This window comes from Diadema antillarum, unplaced genomic scaffold (genome assembly GCF_040938485.1).
Source record: "Diadema antillarum isolate AM-2024a unplaced genomic scaffold, OU_Dant_1.0 seq00000207_RagTag, whole genome shotgun sequence".
Taxonomy (NCBI): Eukaryota; Metazoa; Echinodermata; class Echinoidea; order Diadematoida; family Diadematidae; genus Diadema; species Diadema antillarum.
The window spans coordinates 205,251-223,941 of NW_027271266.1; the positions used below are offsets into that span (position 1 = coordinate 205,251).

At 42.1% G+C, this 18,691-nt stretch overlaps 1 protein-coding gene across 1 annotated transcript in view; it reads right to left on the reverse strand.

Annotated features, from left to right (window-relative positions):
* LOC139728973 (uncharacterized) overlaps positions 1-4,444 on the reverse strand; it is a 48,953-nt gene extending 44,509 nt beyond the window's left edge. Inside the window, exon 1 of the mRNA XM_071639899.1 lies at positions 4,294-4,444. Within this exon, the coding sequence (XP_071496000.1) occupies positions 4,294-4,413 (120 nt within the window). The 5' untranslated portion in view covers positions 4,414-4,444. The remainder of the gene's footprint in view (positions 1-4,293) is intronic.
* Positions 4,445-18,691: the final 14,247 nt, after the last annotated feature.

Here is an 18,691-nt window from a genome sequence, read left to right on the forward strand (position 1 = left end):
TTGTTTTTGTTTTGATGACATTGCCATTTTTTTTTGCCATGGGAATCCTTACCCTAATTCAAGAGAAAAATCCTCTGCCACCTGTACCTGCACGATAATGGCCAACCGTCAAGTTCTTTTTCTTTTTTTTTCTTTTTTGTAATTTTCTTTTTATATATGTACTGTATATACAGAGTATATCTCTCTCTCCCTCTAGCTATGTTATGTATACTGTGATGATCTATTGAACCAAACTTGGACTTCATATCTTAATCTTTTCCATGCCTTAGCCCTATTATATGTGTTAATCTTTTACATTTTTATTTATTTGTACATAACAAGGCTGATTATAAAATTCTCAAATCCTTGCTTGTCCTGCACTCATACTGTTGAATTCATGCACATTTTTTTTTTTTTTTTTTAAACAAGCAGCAAAGATGAATAGCTTCTCAAATGGTCTTCCTTCTCAAGCACGGTACTCAAAGTGTTACATAATTTGCAGTTACGCAGGGTCACAAAAGAAACATTACAACATGTACTGGTAGGCATTGGTAAGGTCATGCATATAAGCTCTCATCTTCCTTCACAAAAGAATGTGTTGTTTTGTGGCCATTGCATCCTTTCGACTGTTGCCCTGCCTGCCCGTGATTACAATGTACCGGTACTGCTCTTTCCAAGACTGCAAGATCACAGCAAATGTTGAATAATATTAATGTGAGCATGTAAAGTATGTTTTGTTTTGTTTTGTTTTGTCATTTTAACATCCATTACTTTATTATTTCCTCTCTATTTTTTTTTCTTGAATAACAGAACATTCTCATTTGACTTGAAATAATACTTTCATTTTCAATTATCACATTACCAAGTATCATCTGTGTACAAAGCTTTCTTTCCACAACTGCATTGTAAAGTTCTGTATTTTTTCATGATTCTTCGTCTGGCTCTATAGATCGCCTACTGCCAATATTTCCGCTTCCTTTCCCCATCTCTCTTTCACTCTTCCATCAACCCATTCTTTTCTTATGTGTGATCAATGTGTTTCTCAAGTGTCAAATGAGATTTGATTTGAAACACTGCATACTTCATGTGAATTGCACACCAGTATTTTTTTTCCGAATTCATATTTACATAGAACTAGTGTGTGCATATCTACACTGATGTTCAATGTAGACAAATTTGATATCTTTAATTAAAAAAAAAAGGTCTCAAGTAGCGCTGTACTATGGATTAAAAAACGTATGTGACAAAAACATAATTTTTTTTTAGAGTCATCACACTTCATCATCAGTGAATAGTGTGCATTCATAAAATGTGAATTTAATTCCACCACATTTTATAGTGTGTTACAGCGGTAATACAACATTTGTTCCTGTGACCTTGTAACAATTGCTCTGGTGTATTATTTTCTCCAAGGACTTGGGATCAAGGTTAGGATTGTGATAGGAGTAGGGTTAGAGTAATGCTCCTTTGTAGAATTTATGTTTGGTTTAGCATGCAGAATTTCAAGTGAACAATTGTTGCAGGAGCAAATGTCATGGAACCATTACGACACTGACTTCAGTCCTACTTCAGTTAATAGGCCTACTTCAGTCGATAGTTTGCTTTCTTCTAGATTTTCACCTCTTGACCTACCTGTAAAACATACATGTAGTTTACCAGATAGTTGCCAATTGATGAACTCTGCCCCAGGTGAGGTGCATCGCAGGAAATGAGATTATTGTACATATGTCAATCCAGATACACTTCATGAAATGTTGCATTATTGTAACACTCATTTCGGTGTCCAACATTATGCTCAGTCACTCCGCAAAACCAGACAATGTCCTCTCAAAACTGAATATTCACTATAGCTGTAGGGGCTGAAGAAAGCAGATCTGTTCTCGGTCAGTTCCTGTGGTAGACTCTTTCTTAATTCTACCCACTTACTTTTTCCAGGGTAGTTAATTTACATATTAAAATCATAAGATAGACAAATCAACCAAAACGAAAGGAGGAAAGTAGTTTCACCCGAGGACCGAAGGAACCGATGGAAAATAAAGGTAGGGCCTACAGGTGATCACAAGGTGAAGTTGAACATGAATGGACACAGATCAAAAGAGTTTGAGGACGTAGGTGTGGAGGTGAGTGGAGAGAATTAGGTTGTATGGAAAACTAAATGTGGATAATTCATTAGGGGTATGTCTGAAAAGTAAACTACAAATATGGAAAGCTACACAAAACAACAACAACAAACCAAAGCTACACAAAAAATCAGTTTCTGGTCACATTAATGCTCTGACATTATTGTTAGGTGTTTTGTTGATCTTTTTTGTATTTATTGGTTTTCCACTGATTGCAATACAGTATAAGACAAATAACCATAAATCAAAATGATTACAAATAGTCAAAATAAGAATTACAGTAAAGATTTAAAAAAAGAGCAGCTTACAAGATTGAGGCATGGCCACGGAGACTTTGCAAAACATATAAGGGACTGAAAGGATATCCAAAGCACACCAGAGACAGCCCCACAAACCAACAGGAACTTACTCCATAGCTACACAGTGTAGAAGCCAGATCCCATTTATTATGAAGTTGGAGGTACCGGGTACACATCAGTGTTTTGTTGATTTTTGCTCTATGAATTTGCACATGGATAGCTATGCAAACATTAGTCCTGCATGCTTCAAGTCATACTTAACATATCTAAATTTACTAATAGGACCAATATCCAACATGTCAGAAGGATGCATATCACCTTCCATGTACCCGAAACAATTTACGCAAAAAACAATAAAACAAAACAAAAAAAAAATACATCGTGTATTATGTTCACCATGGGCCTAATTATTGGAATGAACTTCGCAATATGCTGCACCGCACCACCTTCTTTCAAACATACTCTTACAGTCTTAGGCTGCGTTCCCCTTGCCTTTAGAAAGAGGCAAGTCAATTGCTCTTTTATTATGCGAAAAAAGTGAAAATATGTTGAATTTTCTTTTATATTTTCTTTATACTGTTGTACGCATATGACTCACAAGCTGTAGTAGTCTCCTCATCCAGCGGTTCCAACACAAAAATTTAAAAAATGTATAACTTTTGCATCGATTGTCCAATTTTCCTCAAACTTTCACTGATGTGTTTTACTAATATTGTTGCATTTTCTCAATCCTTATGTTTATGAAGGTGAACTTGTCCTTTAATTCAGTATCAATCATTAATAATATAAATAATAACGTTGATGCTGGGGGATAGACAGAAAAACAGCAAAATGACAACTGCAAACTGCATGAGGTTGGAATACATATTATTGAGTCATCCTGGAAAAAAATAAAAGACAAAAAAAAAAAAATCAGAAAAAAAAAAAAAGAGTCAAGCAACCCCCTATATGCCCAGCCTTCCCGGGCCTTTAGCAGAAACCCTTGCCCTTTCACCTTGGCATTGGCTGGCGGTAGCACACCAGCTCAGCCCAATTCACGTGATGTTGCAGCAAAACACAGTTGAGTTGAAACAAGTTGCTCCCTCTCTAGCTCTCAGCTGAAAGTTGAAGACAATGGATAGGAAAATGCCAACTGACTACTGCATAGAATTTAGTACTCACGCGAGAAAATTGGGAAGTGCAGCAAATGACGCCTTTTCCTCCAATTTCAACCACCGCCCGTATCCGTAGCTACGTTTACGGACTGGCTGGCTGCTCCCTCTGTGCCGTTCGCGCGGGTGCCCCGCGCCGCCCCGTGCCTCGCCGAGAGTGGGCACGGGCATGGCGCTGCTCAGCTCTGCCACAGAGATGTGTGAGCGAGCTGATGGTGGCGAGACCGGTGCGGTGCGGATACGGCAAAGATGAAACCATGCAAACAAATATCCAACATTTCCCCAAACATGCGCAAAATTAAATTCCCTCGAAGATGAAATTAGTTGAAGGTACCCTGAATACACCTTTATACATGATAAAATTGATAGTTTTACGGAGATTTACTGACAAAACAAGAGCTAAAACTTAGCTGGGCCGAGTTAGCCCACCGCGCGAAATGAACGTGAACCTATGGGGATCGCGAACCGCGATAAACACGTCTGAAATTTCATTTTTACGTCGTTGTATCCCCCAAAAGTTGGCAAATATTCTTTACAGAAACCACTGAGCACAATTCCATAAAAGTTACGGTTAAAAAAGACGTCACAAAGACAAAATAACCTCAAACACAGACAAGCGCTCACGATCACTATCGATACCAACGGGTGGGACAACTCGGCCCACCCTCGACGGGTGGGACGAGTTGTCCCGTGGGCCGAGTTAGCCCGGATCCACTTCTAAGTACCGTACAGTGCGTACATTACCTCGCTCCAGTGAATGTATTCGTTGGTATTTTCGTCCTCCACTAATTGCCATAATTTCGACAGAAATGCTGGACAGGGCAAAGCCTTCACACTAACTGCACGCGATTTCTTTTTAGGCATGACCGCGACCTCATACGTAAACAAAATGAGCAATGGTTGAGCTCTTTCTTGACTGTACCTCCGCATACCATACCATGCGAGCAGCATTGGATAATTTGCGCACGTTCGACCGGTGTACCAGCTGTTAAACTCGCAAGTATACAGTACACCAGTTGCTGGTGACCCGCATTGAAAGTCAGCCGGAATCGCGCGTAAGGTCTACCCTGAAAGTACTAGTACACAACGTAAAGCGCGCGCCCGACTCGATTCGACCCATGACACCCGTGTACTTCCGGTAAATCCATCACTTGGCGAAAAGCCACCGACGCGACTATGGCTACTGAGGAGAATTCTACTACCGAGGTTACTGAAGAGGAGGATACATTTGAGGATAATGTTCCGGCCAAGTCTCCGTCCGTTCCAGCATTTCTATCCAAAATATGGCTGCTAGTAAACGACAAAAATACCGACGAATACATTCGCTGGAGCAAGGTAAGTTGTAGCAGGGAGCTCTGCTCTGCCGCCACTAGCTCTCGCCGATCGATCCCCAAGTCTCCGGCTCCAGCTGTCTCCCTGTAGCTCTCTGGCCGGCTTTAGCTGGGCTAGGGCACGGCAACAGCAACACCCGCGGACGGCCACTTACCACTGGCACTGGTGATGGCCTGGCACGTCAGCTCAGCAAAGCCTGCTGCGGTGCCCCGCGGGCTGTGGCTGTTTCACGAAGATTTGTATCTATGATCTAACCATTGCTAACGTTTAGTTCTTTTCAGATCAACTTGAAATTATGGTAATGGTTTAACCGAAAGATCGGTCTGTATCTGTTTGTCAGGGTTGCACGCTGCTGCGGAGACTCGTTACCAGGTACATATGTTGCCATTGTTGGCATTAGCGTGATTAGGGTCTACCGTACTAACATTTCATTTGTTTGAAAAAATTGTCAGTCATCAATGAGTCCTATGAATGGCTAGAATACAGAAGAGAGCCAATGAAGTCAAAATATGATATAGAAAGTACTCCTCCAGACAGACAGACATACACTGGACAGATAAATCTGTCTTGGTACTGTTTAACCCCGGCGCGGTTAGGTGACATGTTGTTATGCTATCTCTACGTTATTGCCTTGACTTTCTAAGATTTCTTTTAACCATAATTAAAGAGGTATAGTGTGAAACATTAAAAAGCTGGGGGGTGTTTCACAAAGCCGTTCTTAAAGTTAAGAAGGACTTAAGTGCGCCTGGTAATCAGTTCTTGTGTGCTATACATATTAGAATCTCAATAATTCAGCACAAGAACTGATCACCAGTCGCACTTAAGTCCTTCTTAACTTAAGAACGGCTTTGTGAAACACCCCCCTGGTCGGCATTCTGAATATTATAAGCAGGATGTGCGCAGTGTACTCAGAGCATCCGAACGACAAAAAGAGTCGCTGCAATGTTGCTCAATGTGATGTATTGTAGGTTGTACACATTTGCTATCAAAGCTAGATCATTGATTTTGCAGTGTTGCTTTACACTCTACCACTAGTCTATATTAAAATGCCTTGCATTGCCAATAATAAGACTTGACCTTGGCTATTTCCTAACTTTTCCATCTATATGAAACACACACACTCACAAACACAAAAAAATTAGGGGATGCTCTATATGAAGTGCACATTTTGGATATCCTTCTCCCGCTTGGTCACTTCAACGCCCCCTCGCTGGTCATACTTCCCCCAATCATGAACGTAAACCAACACCCTTGACTACCAGTGGCGGATCCAGGGGGCGCACCGGGCGCCCCCTCCCTCCAAAGTGACAAAAATATACATGTAGCTAAAAACGACAGTTTTTTGGACTGTAAAATGTCAAACTTTTCAAGCTCGCATTTAACTGTTATATGCCATTCTCCTGATGTTTATCATTACTGCCAGTAACTGCCAGAAGTTGCGCCCGGTGCACCACCCCCCCCCCCCCCCCCCCCCCCCGAATTTCCAAAGCGAAAAAATATAGCTATAAACGGCTGTGTTGGGACTGTAAAATGTCAAAATTTTCAAGCTTGCTCGCTCGCTTGCTCGCATTTAATGCCATTCTCCTGTTGCTGTCAGTAATTGCCAGCAGTTGCGCCCCATGCACCCCCTCCCCTTAATTTCCAAAGCGAAAAAACATAGCTACTTACGGCAGTTTTTGGACTGTAAAATGTCAAAATTTTCAAGCTCGCTCTCTTCGCTTGCTCACATTTAATCGTTATGCCATTCTCCTGATGTTGCTGTCAGTAATTACCAGTAGTTGCGCCCGATGCGCCCCCCTCCCCTTAATTTCCAAAGCGAAAAAATATAGCTACAAGCGGCAGTTTTCGGACTGTAAAATGTCAAAATTTTCAAGCTCGTTCGCTTCGCTCGCTCGCTCGCATTTAATCATTATGCCATTCCCTTGTTGCTGTAAGTAATTGCCAGCAGTTGCGCCCCATGCGCCCCCTCCCCTTAATTTCCAAAGCGAAAAAATATAGCTACAAACAGCAGTTTTTGGACTGTAAAATGTCAACATTTTCAAGCTCACTCGGTTTGCTTGCTTGCATTTAATCGTTATGCCATTCTCTTGATGTTGCTGTCAGTAATTGCCAGTAGTTGTGCCCGGTGCGCCCACTCCCTTAAATTTCCAAAGCGAAAAAATGTCTCTACAAATGGCAGTTTTTTGGACTGTAAAATGTCAAAATTTTCAAGCTTGCTCGCTACGTTCGCTCGCATTTAATCGTTATGCCGTTCTCCTGATGTTACTGCCAGCAATCGCCAGCAGTTGCGCCCGGTGCAACCCCCTCAATTTCCCCCCCCCCAAAAAAAAAATATATATATATATTTACTGTAAAAGTGGAAATTTTCGCGGTGTTGTAATTTTCGCGCATTTCGCGCAACCTGAAACTAGCGCGAAAATAAAAGCACGCAATATTTTTGCTTGCCATATGTTCTTGTAACTGTCTTGATTCCGCGGAATTAAAAACACGCGAAACTCTTCTCACCGGGCCAAGCGCGAAAAATTAGTCGCATGAAAATATCCACTTTTACAGTATTAATATATATCTACAAACGGCAGTTTGGGGACTATGTAAAAATGTCAACATTTTCAAGCTCGCTCGCTCTGCTTGCTCGCATTTAATTGTACCGTTATGCAATTCTGATGCTGCTGCCATGAGGTGCCACCCCAATGTCTTGACCCACGGTACGCCACTGTTGGGGTAGATTTAAAAAAAAACAACTAGTGTACACTTCTATGTGAAAAAATTGCTACACAAACAATATTTTGTATAGCAGTCGCATCAAAATGCATAGTTAATCGCTATGCGATACCAGGAAAATTATTCCCTGACAGTGCAGGAAAATCATGGTACCGGTATAGAGCACCAGAGAGAGAGAGGGCTGATGAAGATTAGTGGTACCGCTCCGGTAGCTTGCTGTGTGGGACTGCATCGAAGACCATCGAAAAATCAAGTATGGCAACATGTACTGTATACTGTAAAAGTGGATATTTTCGTGCGACTAATTTTTCGCGCTCAGCGGGGTAAGAAGAGTTTTGCGTGTTTTTAATTCCGCGGAATCACGACATCAACTACTGGAACATATGGCAAGCAAATTGTTTGCGTGCTTTTATTTTCGCATTAGTTTCGGGTTGCGCGATCCGAAATACACGAAAACTTCAACACCGCAAAAATTTCCACTTTTACAGTACTTGCTTCCTTTTGTCGTAGGCTGTCATAAAATCACGAACAATAGTTAAGACTAATAAGAGTTGAGTTTTGGTTGAGTGACCTGATATGAACCTGTGATTCAGAGAGGTTGAAATATTGCATGTCTCCGAATGGTCCATCATATTTATGCTTGCAAATGATGTGCTTGAGGAGTTTGCAGACTACTGACGTGAGTGAGACTGGTCTGTAGTTTTCTGCCAAGTGTGGATCTCCATTTTTGTAGACTGGTGTGATAATCTTTTACCCACTCAGGGGGTAAGGTGCCTGTTGATACAGACAGTTGAAATATCTCAGTCAATCCAAGAGCTAGGTCTTTGAAGCATTCATTTAAGATTATGTTTGGAATGTTATCTGGGCCGACTGCTTTACGTTGATGCCAGCTAAAACCTTTCAACTCCTGCACAGTAACAGTTAGAGGTTCAATTTGGTGTATTGCAACTCTTGGTAGGAGGTAGGTCATTGCTTGCTTTCTTGAAGACTGACTCAAACTGCCCCACAAGAATCTGGGCTTTATCCTTGCTGTCATGTAAAACAAGGTGTGACGTCAGTGCTGAGTGTGCAGTGGCTTTGGTATTTGTTGTCATAAATCTCACTTTTTTGTGTTTTTATGGAGTATCGCTTAACTTGCTTAATTTGAGTGGTGTTCTTGATCCACAATGGCACTCCAAGTTTGTCTGTCCAGCATTGCAGTTTTTATCTTGTTGGTGTCTAGACCAGTGTCTCTCTTAGTCTTAAGCATGTCAACAAAGTTGATCACTGGTCCTGCGTGGATTCCTGCTCCCATGCTTGGGCATCCAGTGTACCGGTATCAGTTCAGAAACACACTCATTGCTCCTGAAGCAGTGGCCGGCAAAGCGAAGCCTCCTTATCTTAATCTTCTGGCTTATTTTATGTAGATCCCTATAAAGTTCTGTGTTGGTCATATGTTGCCTCCAGCTAACATTTTGAATGACTCTTAGCATGCTGTCTCCACTGCTGCTGCAAATAGTTGGAGTTTAAATTCTCTTGAGAGAGATGACTTCCAAAGCTTATTGTCCCCGCCGAACGAGTTCGAGCAGGAGACTATGAAACGGGCTCCGTACGTGTGTGTGTCTGTGCGTCCGTGCGTCCGTCCGTGCGTCCGTCCGTGTGTGCGTCCGTGTGTGATCAAAATGTTCAATTTGCTACTTCTCTGTCATTTATGAGCCAATTTTGATTCTGTTTGCTTTATATGATAGCACTACCTGGGAGCTTTAAAACTTCTACACAGAATTTCAGTTGTGACCTTTGACCTTGACCTTTGACCTATATTGTACATTTGCTACAAAATGCTACTCCTTCGCCATTTCTAACCCGATTTCGATTCCGTTTGCTTTAAGTGATGGCACTAGGTGAGGGCTTCAAAACTTCTACACAGAATTTTGACCTTTGACTTCTTTGACCTTTGACCTTGATTTTTGACCTATATTGTACATTTTGCTACAAAATGCTACTCCTTCGCCATTTCTAACCCGATTTCGATTCCGTTTGCTTTATATGATGGCACTAGTTGAGGGCTTCAAAACTTCTACACAGAATTTTGATCTTTGACTTCTTTGACCTTTGACCTTGATTTTTGACCTATATTCTGCATTTTGCTACAAAATGCTACTCCTTCGCCATTTCTAACCCGATTTCGATTCCGTTTGCTTTATGTGATAGCACTAGGTGAGGGCTTCAAAACTTCTACACAGAATTTTGACCTTTGTCTTCTTTGACCTTTGACCTTGATTTTTTACCTATATTGTACATTGGCTACAAAATGCTACTCCTTCACCATTTCTAACCCAATTTCGATTCCATTTGCTTTATGTGATGGCACTAGGTGAGGGCTTCAAAACTTCTACACAGAATTTTGACCTTTGACTTCTTTGACCTTTGACCTTGATTTTTTACCTATATTGCACATTTTGTTACAAAATGCTACTTCCGGCGGGGACATATATTACGCACCACGTAATTTCTACTTTTCCTTGTTGAGTTTGTTACGTGCCGCCGCTTTCCTCTGCTTGACATCCCTAGCCGTACTTTCCATCCATGAGCCTAGATATTTGAAGTCTTGTACCTCGTCTATATTAGCCCCATCCTGAGTGTGCAGCTTCATAACTCCAGCCAGGCTGCTTGACATATTGAGGGATATAATCCTCATCTTGTTGGATAGCTTTTGAAGAAACACAAGGATGGTTTTTCATGGATCATTTCAGTAGGATTATCTAGATTTTCAAGGATTGTATTTTTCACCTGGGCATGGATTTTAGCAAGCAGAGCTTCAACACTGGTCCCATACATACACCCTCGCGTCAGTTTGAATCAAGAGGCCAGCTACCACACATTGGGATACTGCCCTTTTGAGCCTGTGATTTTGGCAACGTCTTACGGGAAGTCAGCTACAAATGTAATCCTGCCTTTGTGTCCTACATGTGCGGGTGCATGGATACTGCAGGTCTTTGCTGGACCAGAGATACCTGGTATAGGTTTTGTATCATTTGATTAGCTCATTTGAAGTGATTTTTATTTCGATGTTGTTGGTATTTACCATCTCACGTGACTTTGCCATGGTGTGACTTGAGACAGACAGTTGGATGAGACCTTACACCAGAGCTACATAGTCCCACTGGTATACAGCTTCAACTACAGGACATCATCATGTCAGGCCTTGTAGTTTATCTCTTTTGGCTCTATTTGGCATCTACAATTGTCAACATCCATTACAACCATGTGATACTTAAAACTAGTGACAGTGTAGGAGAGAAGCAGGACTCCATCACTGCAAGGCTGGTACAGCTACACCATGTACTTCTCATCCTTCATCTGGCACCAACAGTTGACTCTAGGAAAGTCTCCACTTGTCAGCTTGTGCTCCAGGCTGTAAAGTAAGAGGATGCATTATTTCTGCTTCTGAACATGGTAAGAAACACAGCCTCCTGTATCTTACTTTCCTTCTCCTCTCTATTGCCTCGGATTTCGAACTAAATCCTGGCCCAAAGATGTCCATATCCTTGCCAGATTTGTTCTCGGGCAGTTACATGGAAGCAACGCGGGGTAGCCTGTGATGACTGCGATGGATGGTATCATGCAGAATGCGTGGGCATGTCAACACAGGTGTATGATGCCCTCCATGGGTCACAATTAAGTGTCTTGGCATTGTGTCAAATGCGGCCTGCCACAGTTTTCCAGTAGCTTTTTTGAGCACACACCTATCGATACATGTTACAGTTTTGAAGGACTGGATCTGCTGAATGATAAGAAAGACATAAATGACACACGCAACAGCTCTTCCTCTTCAGCTATTACTAGTCTTGGTTCTCCGCAGCAGTCATCTTCCCCTATGCACTGCAGGAAGCAGGCACCCAAGCAAGGCCAACAACTGCAGAGACTCCAACTCTCCCGTTTTCGACGGGAGATTTCCCGCCGAAAACCCATTTTTGCAAAATCTCCCGTTCTCCCGCTTGAGATTTGATTTCTCCCGCCCTGGCTCTGTGTCTCCCGGTGGAAAGGATTTGTTACTTATTGCTATCGTATGTTGAAAAAATAAGCCTTAGATAGCACCAGAGAACATCTAGAACCCTAGGAACTTCACACACATCAACTTGGAGTCTCCCGTTTGCTAGGGGTTTCGGGCGGGAGAATCTCCAGATCAGAAGGTGGTTGGGGTTGGAGTCTCTGCAACTGTGCAACATGAAAATACTAAATGTGAACTTTCAGAGTTTACGAAACAAGAAGGAGGAATTAGCAGTACTGACTGAATCAACTGAACCCAGTATCATCATTGGGACCGAAACTTGGCTGAACAGCTTGGTTTACACATCTGAGATCTTTCCTCCAAATTACAATGTTGTTCGAAAAGATCGGCAGGATGGGTATGGTGTCATCCTGATTGCTGTACGACATGACCTTGTGTATGACATCATCAAGGTATGTGATGAAGGAGAACAGGTTTACATCAAACTGTCATTTGGTAAAGGTGTGAGTCTAGTGTTAGGTGCAGTGTATCGCCCACCAGGCAGTGATGTACAGTATGTAGATAACATATACTGTACGATCGAGGAACTATCTCTCCAAAACAAGAAGGCTATCTTGTGGATAGGGGGCGACTTTAATCTGCCCCACATCATTTAGGAAGACCCGAGTGTCAGTGGCCACAGCAATCCAGTTCCTCTCAACAACAGGTTTCTGGACATGATTGAGAACTGCAACATGCAGCAGATGGTTTCCTTGCCAACACATGGGGACAGCATACTCGATCTCTTCCTAACCAAAAGGCCAACGCTGATCAACAAATGCACTCTGCTACCAGTACTTGGAGATCGTGACATTGTCAGCATTGATTTTGACGTATCTGCAAAACGATGCAAGCCTCTGAAGAGGAAGATATACCTGTGGAAAAAGGCCAATCTTTCTGACATGAAAAGGGACTGCCGACAGTTTTAGCAAGATTTCCTGAGCAAATATTGTGAACAGAGCTTGGTACATGAGATGTGGAATTCTTTCAAGACCAGCCTGCTGAACATGTTGGATACCCATGTACCTGCAAAAACAACATCTGGTCGCTTTGGGCAGCCCTGGGTCATGAGAGCAGTTAAATGTTTGTCTAGAAGAAAACAGAAGGCCTTCAATCATGCTAAAGCAACTGGCAGACAGCAGGACTTCTACAAATACCAGGAAATCAAGAAATCGTCCCATGCTGTTTGCAGACAGGCTTACAATGAGTACATCAGTAACATTATTAGTCCTGACTCCTCTGCTAACCCTAAAAGATTTTGGAGTTTTGTCAACAGTAAAAGGAATGACAGCGCTGGAACTCTGAAAGACATCCAAGGAAGATACACTCAGATAGCACCAAGAAGGCCAACATCCTCAATCAACAATTCACATCAGTGTTCAACAAGGATAAAGATTTGTCAACCATGATAGACAAGGAGCCAAGTCCATTTCCAGACATGAACAACATTCAGATATCTGAAGCTGGTGTCTTCAAGCTACTCTCTACCCTCCAGATACAGAAGGCTACTGGACCAGACAGACTCCCTGCTCAACTGCTGAAGGAGCTATCTTTGGAAATAACACCGCTTTTGTGTTTGTTATTCCCGGCATCTCTAACTCAGGGAGACGTTCCTGAGGACTGGAAGAAAGCTGATGTCGTTCCAATATTCAAAAAGGGTGAGAGGTGCAAAGTGCCAGTCAATTACCGTCCAGTGTCACTAACCTCTATTCTCTGCAAAACTTTGGAACACATTGTCTGCTGCAGTATTTTAGATCACCTTGACAACCACTAGATTCTTTCTGAAACTCAACATGGTTTCCGGAAGAGGCAATCTTGCACATCTCAGCTGCTTCTCACCATTCATGACCTCTCCAGTAGCATTGATTCAAGGAACCAGATAGACGTGATCCTGTTAGTTCTCTCGAAGGCTTTTGACATGGTCCCGCATGGAAGACTCCTACACAAGATCCAGTTCTATGGAATCCGGGGTAGCACCCACAACTGGATTAAGGAATTCCTTTGCTGGCCGATCACAAAAGGTAGTACTAGATGGATGCACATCTCATACCTCTTCTGTGCCGTCAGGCGTCCCGCAAGGGAGTGTCATTAGACCCCTCCTTTTCCTACTGTACATTAATGATCTTCCTGACTGCATATCATCTGGGTCAATGGTAAGATGATTTGCTGACAACTGGATCTTGTACGGAAAGGGGGCAAGTAAGGAGGACGTGGATTGCTTGCAAAAGGATTTAGACGCAATTCAAGAGTGAGAGGCAGACTGGCTAATGCAACTTCACCCGCAAAAGTGCCAGGTCATGCATGTCTCCAATAAAAGAGCATCATCCAGAACCTCCTTTCCATACTTCATTCATGGAGAGCATCTACAAGTTACAGAAACTGCAAAGTACTTGGGGGTTAACATTCAAAACAACATGAAATGGAATCACCATGTAAATGCCACCACCAAGAAAGCCAACTCAGTACGGGGCTTCTTGCAGATAAATGTGAGAGCCTGCCCACCAAAGACAAAGGCATTACTATACAAGACCCTAGTTCGCCCTGTGTTGGAGTATGCCTCGGCAGTCTGGGACCCATCCTCACAAGAGAACATCAGAAAGCTGGAGATGGTGCAATGCCGATGTGCACGTTTCGTCCTGGGTGACTATCACAGAGATAGTAGTGTTACTGCCATGCTCAATAAACTACGGTGGAACACTCTTCAAGAAAGGAGAGCACAGCAAAAAGTCTACATGTGTAGCATTCTTAATGGTCTGGTAGATCTTCCAGTCACCTACCGGTACTTCATACCAGTTGCAGGACCGTCAACACGCAGAAACCCACATAAGCTTCAAGTTCCATTTGCCAGAACGCACTTGTTTCAATCCACGTTCTGTCCAGATGCTATTCGGCTGTGGAACTCCGTACCACCTTCCACCATTAGCTGCACCTCCTTGGAGATCTTCAAGAACGAGATGCAACTTGTAAATCTCCGATGAGCTCTCATTTTGTTTTGTTTTTTTTAGCTGCACGTAAACATTTTTGTAGAGGATTTTTACCTGCACACTGTACACCCAGCACTTGACAAGCTCAAGGTATGATAATACGTCAGAGGCGGACAGTACCAGACTGGAAGAAGTAGAAGATGTAGAAGTTTCCCATCTTTTAAGAGTGGTGGAAGTCCTGTCCTGTCTTGCCGTTTGGCTTTGACGTATCTGCAAAAGGACTTGGAGTTGTTATTGTCAAGCCCTGTGATGATTAAAGAGTGGAATGAAATGCACCCATTCTGACATTCATGCTATGATTACATGTACAAGTACAGTGCAGCCAGTGCAAGTTGACAGTACAATGTAAATGCTGATCACATTCTTGGGAACATTCTAGACAGTGCATTAGCAGTTACCATACAACTGATCCACATCCAGTTACAGAAAAAAGAAGAGAATGTGTATAAATGCTGTTTAAACTCTTCATGTATATGGTACATGATGCACACTTTTGCTACCCAATACAACTACAATACTATACAATATAAAAAAACATTTTATTCAAAGTATTAAGTCCCTTGTTCCTGTGTTTGATTTCATCACCAAAAGTCTACAAGTATTGAAGTGATCAAGTACTGTATACACCATACCTATTGGGACTTGCCGACAATTACACCAGTGGTCAAATTTGCGATTGTAGAGTCTAGTACCGTACTGAATAGATTGGTGAAATGTATACGTGCACGTCACATACATACATGTATCGGGGTCATGTCAGAGGCAATATTTGTAATGTGTCAAGCGTAATTTGCGAAAATGAAAACCTCACAAAATATTAGGCATATACAGTACATGAAGTGGAAAACAAGAATGTGATGGTATGCACTAGGCACACAGGAGGTACAACTATGTATTTCTTTAAGTCCTATTGATTCTCAGTTCATTGTGATTAATCCAACAGGAGGGTGACTGCTTCATAATATCAGATCGGGTCATGTTTGCCGAATCAGTCCTGCCACATTTCTTCAAGCACAACAGCATGGCAAGCTTCAACCGCCAGCTTAACCAATGTGAGTGAAATGATTGCAACCCCATGCACACTTCGAAAATCTCATATGTGAGTTAAATGATTACAACCCCACACGAGAAAATGCAAAAGAAAATCTTTTGCATTTTATCTACCAGTACTCGTATAATGCACATGTGTTATGGAATTCAGAAATGCCTGGAAACCTCATCATACATGTATTTTTATGAAGTTGTATTTTTTAACTATATACATCCCAGTCGCTGTAAAATTGCGACTGAGCTGTGATATGTCCCCCCAAAATTAAAACAGAACCCTCCGCAACGATAACTTTAAAGATATTGAACCAATTATCCAAATACAATTTCAGGTTATGAAACTATAACTCATTTCCCACATTTTACAGAAAACCCTATTTGATTTGGTTCAGTGGTGGAATTTTATAGAGCATACTAATAAAGGATAAGGAATTTCTTCCCTCCAAGTTCTGTCTATTGTGTTCACACATTAATATGCAGTTCCAAGAGCATCCTAGTGCTAGATTTGGAAAAAGAAGACTCATGACATGCTTTACATTTCTCTGTGACCGCTTAACCAAATTGAATTGGGTTTTCTCCAAAATAGAGCTAATAATGAGATGTTATAATATCAAGACCCTTAGCATTTAGACGATTCAATCATATTAAGTGTTACCAATGTGAAAATCCAATTGTATATTTTTGGGGATGGGTGGGGCATACTGTATAGATATAAAACTAGAAATTTCTAATGAATGGAACTTTCAAAGTTTTATGAATTTTGTGATGAGCCAAGATTTCAAGTCTTGTAAAATGCAGACAAAAGCCCATATGTATGCAATGAATCGTGTGTGTGTGTGTGTGTGTGTGTGTAGGTGTGGAACTTCCGAAAACAAAAATTACATGCAATGCGTCATATTTATGCAATATGATTTTTTTTCACTCTTGCAAACAATGCCTCATGCTTATCCAAGTGTGGATACAATACTTGTACGTACCACACAAAACTGATAGCAAATGATTCAGTTTAAAACACTCTTTAAAACCATTCATGATGGCCTTTAGGTCATACATGCAGGTGCTTTTTTTAAATACATGGCAATTTCTAAACGTAAACTTTTTTAGCTCACCTGAGCCAAAGGCTCAAGTGAGCTATTGCGATCGCCCTTCGTCCGGCGTCCGTCGTCCGTCGTCCGTCGTCCGTCGTCCGTCGTCCGTCGTCCGTCGTGCGTCGTGCGTAAACTTTTTACATTTTCATCTTCTTCTTGAAAACCCCATGACCGATTTTCATCAAACTTGGCAGGTAGCATCCCTAGGGGGTTAGGAACTCAATTTGTTAAAATGGGCACCATGCCCCACCCAGGGGGCCCCCAGGGGGGCCCAAACCCCCCAAAATTAAGGAATCTGTAAAAATCTTCTTCTCTAGAACCAGAAGTGATAGAGCTAAGTTAATACTATGAGTTAGTACATTGATGACTGTAGTTTCAAGTTTGTTCATGGCAGAATCAGGGGTGCCCCCCTTGGGACCCAGGGGAGGGGGGTGGGGAAGGGTTCTAATGGGGCCTAAATTGTACATTTTCATCTTCTTCTTGAGAACTCCATGACCCATTTTCACCAAACTTGGCAGGTAGCATCCCTAGGGGGTTAGGAACTCCATTTGTTAAAATGGGCACCATGACCCACCCAGGGGGCCCCCAGGGGGCCCAAACCCCCCAAAATTAAGGAATCCGCAAAAATCTTCTTCTCTAGAACCAGAAGTGATAGAGCTAGGTTAATACTATGAGTTAGCACATTGATGACTGTAGTTTCAAGTTTGTTCATGGCAGAATCAGGGGTGCCCCCCTTGGGACCCAGGGGGGGGGGGGTGAGGAGGGGTCCTAATGGGGCCTAAATTGTACATTTTTATCTTCTTCTTGAGAACCCCATGACCCATTTTCACCAAACTTGGCAGGTAGCATCCCTAGGGGGTTAGGATCTCAATTTCTTAAAATGGGCACCATGCCCCGCCCAGGGGGCCCCCAGGGGGCCCAAACCCCCCAAATGAAGGAATCTTTAAAAATCTTCTCTAGAATTAGAAGTTATAGAGCTGAGATAATACTATGAGTGAGTACATTTATGACTGTAGTTTCAAGTTTGTTCATAGGAGATCCAGGGGTGCCCCTCTTGGGGGTAGGGGGGGGGGGGGTGGTTGGAAGGGTCCAAATGGGGGCCTGAATTGTACATTTTCATCTTCTTCCTGAAAACCTCATGATGGATTTTTGTCAAACTTGGCAGGTAGCATCCCTAGGTGGTCAGGATCTCAATTTATCAAACTGGGCACCATGCCCCACCCAGAGGGCCCCAGGGGGCCCCAATTCCCCCAAATTAAGGAATCTTGAAAAAATTGGGCCCTTATTGTACATTTTCATCTTCCACTTGAGAATGCCTCGTCAAATTTTGGTAGAGCTGTGAATAATTTAGATTAGTGACTGCGTGAAAGGTGAACTTGCGATACTCAGGTGAGCGCTAGACCCGCGGGTCTCTTGTTTACTTTCCCATTACACCTACATTTATTGGGAGAATAGTGCAAGATAGCTAGAGGCATACCAGTTGGTAAGGTAACATTTCTAGTTCTATTTATCATTATTAATACGTACTGTCACAAATGTTGTTGTGTTCTCATCCAGCAAATGGTGGCACCTAAAATCTAAGAATTTATAACTGTTCAAGGAATTGTCCAGTTTTCCTCAAGCTCACCGATGTGTGTTGAAGCTACAGTGTACCTGGTACTAATGTTGCTGCATTCACTGAAAGTTCATATTTGAAAACGCAAATGTTAAAGTCAAGATCCTTGACCCATAAAACACTTTATTGCCATGTTTCAATTTCTTCATTTCGAAGAACTCTTGGTGAATATTCAGTTAGATAGCCTGTAAAATCAACTTACTCATACACCCAGACACCTCCACGGAATTTCCACTAGTTTTTCATTTGCAGAAGCAATTTGATCCGAATTATGTAGACCTGTACTAAGAACTCGACTTCACGAACATATAAATAGAAACTTTAA